The 10,000-nt window shown below is 33.8% G+C and overlaps 1 protein-coding gene and 4 non-coding genes across 5 annotated transcripts in view; 3 read left to right on the top strand and 2 right to left on the bottom strand.

Moving 5' to 3' along the window:
• Positions 1-739: 739 nt before the first annotated feature.
• TRNAT-GGU (transfer RNA threonine (anticodon GGU)) lies at positions 740-811 on the bottom strand. The gene has a single exon. It is a non-coding gene; the product is annotated as a tRNA-Thr (tRNA).
• Positions 812-1,838: 1,027 nt separating this feature from the next.
• On the top strand, positions 1,839-1,922 carry TRNAY-GUA (transfer RNA tyrosine (anticodon GUA)). Its single transcript has one exon. It is a non-coding gene; the product is annotated as a tRNA-Tyr (tRNA).
• Positions 1,923-2,413: 491 nt separating this feature from the next.
• TRNAD-GUC (transfer RNA aspartic acid (anticodon GUC)) lies at positions 2,414-2,487 on the top strand. The gene has a single exon. It is a non-coding gene; the product is annotated as a tRNA-Asp (tRNA).
• A 2,363-nt stretch (positions 2,488-4,850) lies between these two features.
• Positions 4,851-4,922, bottom strand: TRNAC-GCA (transfer RNA cysteine (anticodon GCA)). Its single transcript has one exon. It is a non-coding gene; the product is annotated as a tRNA-Cys (tRNA).
• Positions 4,923-5,872: 950 nt separating this feature from the next.
• Positions 5,873-10,000, top strand: part of LOC149509572 (DNA-directed RNA polymerase subunit beta) — a 5,033-nt gene continuing 905 nt past the window's right edge. Inside the window, exon 1 of the mRNA XM_089757693.1 lies at positions 5,873-9,856. Within this exon, the coding sequence (XP_089613819.1) occupies positions 6,186-9,398 (3,213 nt within the window). The 5' untranslated portion in view covers positions 5,873-6,185 and the 3' untranslated portion in view covers positions 9,399-9,856. The remainder of the gene's footprint in view (positions 9,857-10,000) is intronic.

Raw genomic sequence — 10,000 nt, 5'->3', positions numbered from 1 at the left:
GAACAAAAGTGTCATATGTATCGATATGGAAATATTTGATATGTGAAGACATGATTTGATTTAGATTTATATCTAAAAAATTCTATATATTCTATATAGATAGAAATGGGTCTTGTTGTGTTCTGGAATCAAAGAAAGATAAGATATTGAAAAAGGCTCTTAGGTTGTAACTTGAAATAAACGTTTCTCTTTCTCTATAAAGGAATAGAATATTAATTTATTCCTAGTAACAAGAAGATTGAATCGGAAATATCGACAGATTCTTGTGGAGTCCAAATAAATATGAAAAAAAAAAAGAAATCTACTGTTCCAATTTCATCTCTATCGAATTTTAATATCAGAATAGTGGATATAGTCACGATTCAATGGGTTAGATCCACTTACTTTTTCTTTTGTTGATTTCTAATCTTTACAATTCTTTACAATGGATTTGATTGGAATAATATAATGCAAAATAAAAATAAAAATATATATATATATTTGTCAATTCAAGAGACGACTTATCATTATTCATTATAATAAACAAATGTTCAACTTTCTTTTAGAATTACTCTACTCTAACTCATTAGAATAATAACTTATTAGATAATAACTTATTAGAGTTAAATTATACAGTTTCTAATTAAATTATTATACATATACAGTTGGTTTTTTATTACCAATAAAAACAACACCCCTATTCTTCGTTTAAATATGAATACTACTATTTCACTGGAGTTTTATGAAAAAAAAAGCCAAAAGCCCCTTATCGGATTTGAACCGATGACTTACGCCTTACCATGGCGTTACTCTACCACTGAGTTAAAAGGGCCGTTCGATTCAATTACTGAATGAATCGATAAGATCTATTTATATATATATATATAAGTATAAGTTATATATATATAAGTATATGCAGTAGACTCATAGTGGCTAGTAGCTCATTCAGGAATGAGAATTCTAATTTACTTAACGTGTAGAGGGTAAAATGGGTTTATTGATATTGGATTTGATAAATATCAATGCAATGAATTGTTTCAAGGCCGATCATAATTGGCTTATCAGAACAGAACGAAATTCATTTATTTGATTTGATTAATAGATGTACCTTAGCAATTCGACATGGATCCAATATATTTTATCGAAACATGTGATGAAGAGATTTGCTTTGTCCACCGAACCCAATTTTTAGAAAAAAAAAAAAACACACATAATTTTCGATAACTTCTTGCTCCCTCTTCCCAAAATTCCAGATTTACTTTTTGTTAATTTCCTGGCTTAGTGTGAGATAGAGAAATACGCCTGTCTCGTCTTAATCTTAATAATGAGTGAATCAATGAATGAAAGTGGAAGAAATGAAGAATGAAAGTGGAAGAAATGAAGTTTAACTCCCCTTTTTATGTTTATGTCAGACCAATCACTTCCCGAAAGGATCTTATACTTTGTATTATTAATATAATCTAGTTTCTTTTTATAATATCGATTTATATAATATAATAATATAATAGATTGAATTTATCTAATTTATTTCTATATCTAATTTATTTCTATATAGAATAGAGTGGCGATTCAAATGAATGATTTATGAGTATAAATCATGAATCAAAAATGGAAAATCATAAAAGATGGAAAAAGCTTTCGGATCTAGTCATATCATTCCATTATATTGACAATTTCAAAAAACTGTTCATACTATGAGCATAGTATGATGTCGGTCAGGCAAATATGCCCCCATCGTCTAGCGGTTCAGGACATCTCTCTTTCAAGGAGGCAGCGGGGATTCGACTTCCCCTGGGGGTAGGGTACTACGAAAGGAAGTTGATCATGGATTATCAATAAACCTATAATTGATTCTTCCTGGGTCGATGCCCGAGCGGTTAATGGGGACGGACTGTAAATTCGTTGGCAATATGTCTACGCTGGTTCAAATCCAGCTCGGCCCAATAATTCGCTGATCCGCCATAACATAAAATGCCCATTTTTTTGTATTTTGTTTTCCAGAAAAGCCAAACAAAAAAATTAGGGAAGAATAAAAAAAGTCCAATTTTCTGATATATCCATCCCTACCGCTATTTGTTTTTTATTTGTTCTATTTATTTGTTCCCATAAATTCTGACCTTGATAATGATCTAGATTCATATCAGGATCATTAAGTATAAAGTTTAATGAAAAGAAAGAGTAAAGTAAAGAAAAAAGACTCTTTTTTTTTTTTCATTTTAAAATTGATTATCGATCGATTTGGCAATAACGAAAGGATTACTAGTAACTAGTAATCCGCGTTGCTCTCACTAAAGCGCATACCCGTATGGATATCAATATATCACTCGCGCCTTTGTTTGTTACAACACGGCGATTCGAATCTAAAATTTAAATAGAAAATGGCTTGAATGAAATCATAAGAATATCTATGCTGTACACTTTTCTTTATTGCCCTGGGATTGTAGTTCAATTGGTCAGAGCACCGCCCTGTCAAGGCGGAAGCTGCGGGTTCGAGCCCCGTCAGTCCCGACGGATACAATAAAAAAAAAATACATCAATTGATCCCTCCATTTTCTGTGAAAGGGAATACAAATGAAAGAATTTCATTCCCAAGGATAGCCTTTTTTATTTATTTTTTCCTTTCCATTTTTTGTTGGGGTTTATTTGTAAACTATTTGTAAACGGTGAAAGTGGAAAAGCAGTCAGATGATACATCATCAGATGATTGTACAAGGAAGGCGGTAGATTATCGAAAAGAAAGAGTGGAAAAGAATATATAGAAATAAAGGAAAGGAATTCTTTTGATTGGGCCAGGAATCCAATTTTGTATTCGGTGTGGATAAAAGAGCTTCCTATGTTATACTATTCAATTCTCGACGGTGAATCGATTTGATAGCTTAGATATTGTTATTCATGATATTGATCCGATTCGATGTCATTGAAATGTAAGTCATCGCATTGAATTTACAAGCGACAAATTTATCATCTCTATGGGATTAAATCCCGAGTTATTGCGAAGTAAAAAAAACAATGAAATTATGGAAGTAAATATTCTCGCATTTATTGCTACAGCGCTGTTCATTCTAGTTCCTACCGCCTTTTTACTTATAATATACGTAAAAACTGTCAGTCAAAGTGATTAATTTGAATGAAACTTGACTTTTTATCAAGGATTTAAGAAAAAAAGGATTCCAATTTCACGTCTTAAATAAATTAAATAAAATGAATGGACTAGAATCAGCAGTATCCTATCAAACTCGATAGTATGGTAGAAAAAAAATATGAATCTTTCTACCATACTATCCATATCTATTATTGTAATGTATAAAGATACAAGCTTAATATAGATGAATCTACAATATGTATCTTCATACATGTCGATATCAATTAAATATATGTAATGAAATATATGTAATGTACATAGTATCTCAATTTTATTTCTTCGCTTGATCTATTTTATTTGTGTTGATTTCAATCAATCTGAAATAATTGAAAGGCAAGTCTTACGATTTTCTAATTCTTTCATTTCATGGAACCGATTTTTAATTTAACTTCTTTTCTTTGATCCATGATATGAAATGAGTCAATAAAGCATGGCATAAATAAAATTCCTAAAATAATAAATAAAACAGGGGGTAAGTGTGCAATATGTGACTACACTAAGGCAAGATCTTATTAAATAAAAGAACTACTTTTTTTCTCTTTGAACAGTAACAGTAAAGAGGGAAGGAAATAAAAACAAACAAATACAGAAAAAAAAAAGGGGGGGGGGTTCCTTGTCCCTCATTGTCCATATATAACTCTGGTAAGAGCTGGTTCATCAAAATAGAAAATTTAGGAAGAATTCTTTTTTTTTTTTAATAAATTGCCTATCATCCGTATCCCTTTTACTTTCGAAATACGAACATGGGAATTATTGAAATGTTTGTTTGATTTTGATTGAAAGGGTATTATTCATAGAATACATTACTCCACTAGAATCCAAGAATTTCGAAATGAAGACTAATAAAATAGTTAAAAAGGCTTTGCAAAACGATCTAGAAAACAATTGATACGGTTTGATTCCTCAACCCAATTAGAAGTACCCCTAGAGTCCACTTCTTCCCCATACTACGAGTGAAAGGGAAAATGTAAAGACTACCATTAAAGCAGCCCAAGCAAGACTTACTATATCCATGTGTATTATGTCCCCTAATTTCTATGAATATGAAACAAATAGGAAGGAATTTTTCCATTATTGTTCACTAATAATAGTGGAATTACCGGTGCAGAGTCAAAAGGAAAAGGGAATTCTGACACACCACCGTTGATGAAACACTTCAATAAATCCGCTTATAACAAGTTCTTATATGATTTCTAGTAAAATCGAGAACCATTAAGCACAAGCAAAATACGCAGTAACACTTTTGGAAGTATCAAAAGAATGTTACTCACATGTAGCAATAATAAGACTTCTTCTTTCTTTTGGTGTCCCTTATTAAGTAAAAGCCAATTATCCATCCAATCTAATATTGATTGGATGCCTGAACACTCAGAGACTTTCATCAGTCTGTATACAAAGTATCTTCCAACCCTTCTACAACCATTCATTAGTTAATTAAACACTCCCGTTATCCAATCTAATTCAAGACTCCGATAGTAGCCCCTCTATTAGTAGGGGAGGGGCTACCATATCAAGATTTACTCATTCCCTTCCACTACTCTAGTTTTTCCTTGAATCCTAGACGTAAGGATTTACAACACTTTAGAAAACAAAACCTCCGGAAGTTTATAATCAAGTTTATAATCAAGAAAGTATCAAGAGTCCTTTTCTTACACTTGTTTTTGCCGGAGAAAATTGGTCGAGTTATATCAGCAAAACAGAATATAGGATTTCGCGTTTTTTGTTGATCAGGCGACACCCGGATTTGAACTGGGGAATAAGGGATTTGCAGTCCCCCGCCTTACCGCTCGGCCATGTCGCCAAAAGGCTACAAACAAAAAAATGAGAGTATCCCCTTTTTATTTTTAGATTGGATCCATACCTTCAATTGGTTATAGTATCTCAAGACACACAATATCTAAAAACAAAAACTTTCCCTTTCTTTTTTCTTTTCTATTGAAAAAGAAAATGTGGATTCTCAGTTACAAAAGTAAAAATGCAGGACAAAAAAATTGGAACCATTAACTATTAACTATTGACGGCAAATTTATGGACGATTCTTCTTCACTTGTCTTTCTCTAATGGTATAAGAAAATAAAAATGGATACATAACTAATTAGTATTGATTTTTTTTTTCAATTTTTCAATTCAATAAAAAAACTTTCTTAATTTCAATTATAAATTATATAATTATAAATTATATTATAATAATATAACAGCAATTATGAGTCTATGTAAACCCCCGAACATAAGTTGTTACACAGCTCTAGTTATCTAATGAGGTATTTTATCTATCTAGATATGATGTCCATAGGGAATCAGCAAGAAATTATCGTGTTTCAATTTTTCATTGAATAGATTAAAATTAAAGAAAAAATAGAATTTTTGATAGAGCACGCCATGTGTTGTCTCCACTAGAGAGCTATAATGGAATAAAAAGAAAAGAGGAAAGACATATATAAATAGAAATGCTATATCTGCATATGTTTAATAAATACAAGCCCTCTTTTCGTACGCACTTCAATCATATTCTAAATATTCTACTAAAAAATAAAAAACTAAAAAATGGGTAAAAACATCTCTCTTCTCTGCGAATCATTTTTTGAACAGAACAATGGAATCTATGAAAAAATTAAGTGCTAGAAAAATCAACTCTCTCCCGATATATATTTTATGATTATTTTGTCTTTATCTCAACGAACAGATCAAATCAGGAATTCATTTCATTTTTCTGGTATTCAATCGGATTGGAATATGGAATATCATAATAATGGTAGAAATTGAATTATTATTTTTTTTTTTGATATTCTATACAAAACTCCATAAGGCTAAATGGCATTTATCAATTCTTTTATGTAGCTGTTTGTTATAAATATAAATTAAAATTTGAGTATAATTTTTCTTCTTCCGTTCATACGCATTTCATACATTCCATATATATTATATGGTATATGGAGTTAGATAAAATTTCATGTGATTCAGTAAACAGAATAGAAATTCAATTCCATCATTATTAGATCGATTCATATGATTCGATGAAGAATGAGAAAAGAATGGGATTTTTTTGATAAATGGGAAATTCAAAATGCTCGGGAATGAAAATGGGGAAATGTATACAATACCTGGGTTGAATCAGATACAATTTGAAGGATTTTGTGGGTTCATGGATCGGGGCTTAACAGAAGAACTTGATAAGTTTCCAAAAATTGAAGATACAGATCAAGAAATTGAATTTCAATTATTTGTGGAAACATATCAATTGGTGGAACCGTTGATAAAAGAAAGGGATGCTGTATATGAATCACTCACATATTCTTCTAAATTATATGTATCCGCAGGATTAATTTTGAAAACCAGTAAGGATATGCAAGAACAAACAATTTTTATTGGAAACATTCCTTTAATGAACTCCCTCGGAACTTCTATAGTAAATGGAATATACAGAATTGTGATCAATCAAATATTGCAAAGCCCCGGTATCTATTATCGATCAGAATTGGATCCTAACGGAATTTCGGTCTATACTGGTACCATAATATCAGATTGGGGGGGGAGGTTCGAATTAGAGATTGATAGAAAAGCAAGGATATGGGCTCGTGTAAGTAGGAAACAGAAAATATCTATTCTAGTTCTATCATCAGCTATGGGTTCGAATCTAAGAGAAATTCTAGAGAATGTTTGCTACCCTGAAATTTTCTTGTCTTTCCTGACCGATAAGGAAAAAAAAAAAATTGGGTCAAAAGAAAATGCCATTTTGGAGTTTTATCAACAATTTTCTTGTGTAGGCGGGGATCCGGTATTTTCTGAATCCTTGTGTAAGGAATTACAAAAGAAATTCTTTCAGCAAAGATGTGAATTAGGAAGGATTGGTCGACGAAATATGAACCAGAGACTGAATCTTAATATACCTCAGAACAATACATTTTTGTTACCGCGAGATATATTGGCAGCTGCGGATCATTTGATTGGAATGAAATTTGGAATGGGTACACTTGACGATATGAATCATTTGAAAAATAAGCGTATTCGTTCTGTAGCGGATCTCTTACAAGATCAATTCGGATTGGCTCTGGTTCGTTTAGAAAATGTAGTTAGAGGAACTATATGCGGAGCAATTAGGCATAAATTGATACCGACTCCTCAGAATTTGGTAACTTCGACTCCATTAACAACCACTTATGAATCCTTTTTCGGATTACACCCATTGTCTCAAGTTTTGGATCGAACAAATCCATTGACACAAATAGTTCATGGGAGAAAATTGAGTTATTTGGGCCCCGGAGGATTGACCGGGCGAACTGCTAATTTTCGGATACGAGATATCCATCCTAGTTACTATGGACGCATTTGCCCAATTGACACGTCTGAAGGAATCAATGTTGGACTTATTGGATCCTTAGCAATTCATGCCAGGATTGGTCGTTGGGGGTCTCTAGAAAGTCCATTTTATAAAATATTTGAGAGATCAAAAAAAGCACAGATGCTTTATTTATCCCCAAGTCGAGATGAATATTATATGGTAGCGGCAGGAAATTCTTTGGCCTTGAATCAGGGTATTCAGGAAGAACAGGTTGTTCCGGCTCGATACCGCCAAGAATTCCTGACTATTGCATGGGAACAAGTTCATCTTCGAAGTATTTTTCCTTTTCAATATTTTTCTATGGGAGCTTCCCTCATTCCTTTTATCGAGCATAATGACGCGAATCGGGCTTTAATGAGTTCTAATATGCAACGCCAAGCAGTTCCGCTTTCGCGTTCCGAGAAGTGCATTGTTGGAACTGGGTTGGAACGCCAATTGGCTCTAGATTCAGGGGTTCCCGCTATAGCCGATCAAGAGGGAAAGATCATTTCTACCGATACTGACAAGATTATTTTATCGGGTAATGGGGATACTCTAAGCATTCCATTAGTTATGTATCAACGTTCCAACAAAAATACTTGTATGCATCAAACTCCCCGGGTTCAGCGGGGTAAATGCATTAAAAAGGGACAGATTTTAGCGGATGGTGCCGCTACGGTTGGTGGCGAACTCGCTTTGGGCAAAAACGTATTAGTAGCTTATATGCCATGGGAAGGTTACAATTTTGAGGATGCGGTACTCATTAGCGAGCGTCTAGTATATGAAGATATTTATACTTCTTTTCACATACGAAAATATGAAATTCAGACTCATGTGACAAGCCAAGGTCCTGAAAGAATCACTAACGAAATATCGCACCTAGAAGCCCATTTACTCCGCAATTTAGACAAAAATGGAATTGTGATGCTGGGATCTTGGGTGGAGACGGGCGATATTTTAGTAGGTAAATTAACGCCTCAGGTGGCGAAAGAATCATCATATGCTCCAGAAGATAGATTATTACGGGCCATACTTGGGATTCAGGTATCCACTTCAAAGGAAACTTGTCTAAAATTACCTATAGGTGGGAGGGGTCGAGTCATCGATGTGAGATGGATCCAGAAAAAAGGGGGTTCTAGTTATAATCCGGAAACGATTCGTGTATATATTTCACAGAAACGCGAAATGAAAGTAGGCGATAAAGTAGCCGGAAGACATGGAAATAAGGGTATCATTTCCAAAATTTTACCTAGACAGGATATGCCTTATTTGCAAGACGGAAGACCTGTTGATATGGTCTTCAACCCATTAGGAGTCCCTTCACGAATGAATGTGGGACAGATATTTGAATGCTCGCTTGGGTTAGCAGGGAGTCTACTAGATAGACATTATCGAATAGCACCGTTTGATGAGAGATATGAACAAGAGGCTTCGAGAAAACTAGTGTTTTCCGAATTATATGAAGCCGGTAAGCAAACAGCGAATCCATGGGTATTTGAACCCGAGTATCCAGGAAAAAGCAGACTATTTGATGGAAGAACGGGGGACCCTTTTGAACAACCTGTTATAATAGGAAAACCTTATATCTTGAAATTAATTCATCAAGTTGATGATAAAATACATGGGCGTTCCAGTGGACATTATACACTTGTTACACAACAACCACTTAGAGGAAGGTCCAAGCAAGGAGGACAACGGGTAGGAGAAATGGAGGTTTGGGCTCTAGAGGGATTTGGTGTTGCTCATATTTTACAAGAAATGCTTACTTATAAATCTGATCATATTAGAGCTCGCCAAGAAGTACTTGGTACTATGATCATTGGAGGAACAATACCTAAACCTGAAAATGCTCCAGAATCTTTTCGATTGCTCGTCCGAGAATTACGATCTTTGGCTCTGGAACTGAATCATTTCCTTGTATCTGAGAAGAACTTCCAGATTAATAGGAAGGAAGCTTAATCGGAATGAATCAGAATTTGTCTTCTATGATCGACCGATATAAACATCAACAACTCCGAATTGGCTCAGTTTCTCCCCAACAAATAAGTGCTTGGGCCAATAAAATCCTACCTAATGGAGAAACCGTTGGAGAGGTGACAAAACCCTATACTTTTCATTACAAAACCAATAAACCGGAAAAGGATGGATTATTTTGTGAAAGAATTTTTGGACCTATAAAAAGTGGAATTTGCGCTTGTGGAAATTATCGAGTAATTGGAAATGAAAAGCAGGGCCCTAAATTTTGTGAACAATGCGGAGTTGAATTTGTTGATTATCGGATACGAAGATATCAAATGGGATACATAAAACTGGCATGTCCAGTAACTCATGTATGGTATTTGAAACGTCGTCCTAGTTATATCGCCAATCTTTTAGATAAACCTCTTAAAGAATTAGAGGGTCTAGTATACTGCGATGTGTGATTTGATCGAAATTATGATTTTACCGATTAGCAATGAGAAACTGTCATCCCATTCAATCGAATTGGGATGCCCTGGATCTGACATGACATGTCTCTTGGGAGGAGTAACATGAAGCTCAGAATTATGGGTGTATTCAAT

The sequence above is a fragment of the Durio zibethinus genome, unplaced genomic scaffold (assembly GCF_047325235.1).
Source record: "Durio zibethinus cultivar Kanyao isolate XHJ-2024 unplaced genomic scaffold, ASM4732523v1 HiC_scaffold_146, whole genome shotgun sequence".
In the NCBI taxonomy this organism is placed as follows: Eukaryota; Viridiplantae; Streptophyta; class Magnoliopsida; order Malvales; family Malvaceae; genus Durio; species Durio zibethinus.
This window is presented reverse-complemented; position numbering and strand designations above follow the sequence as displayed.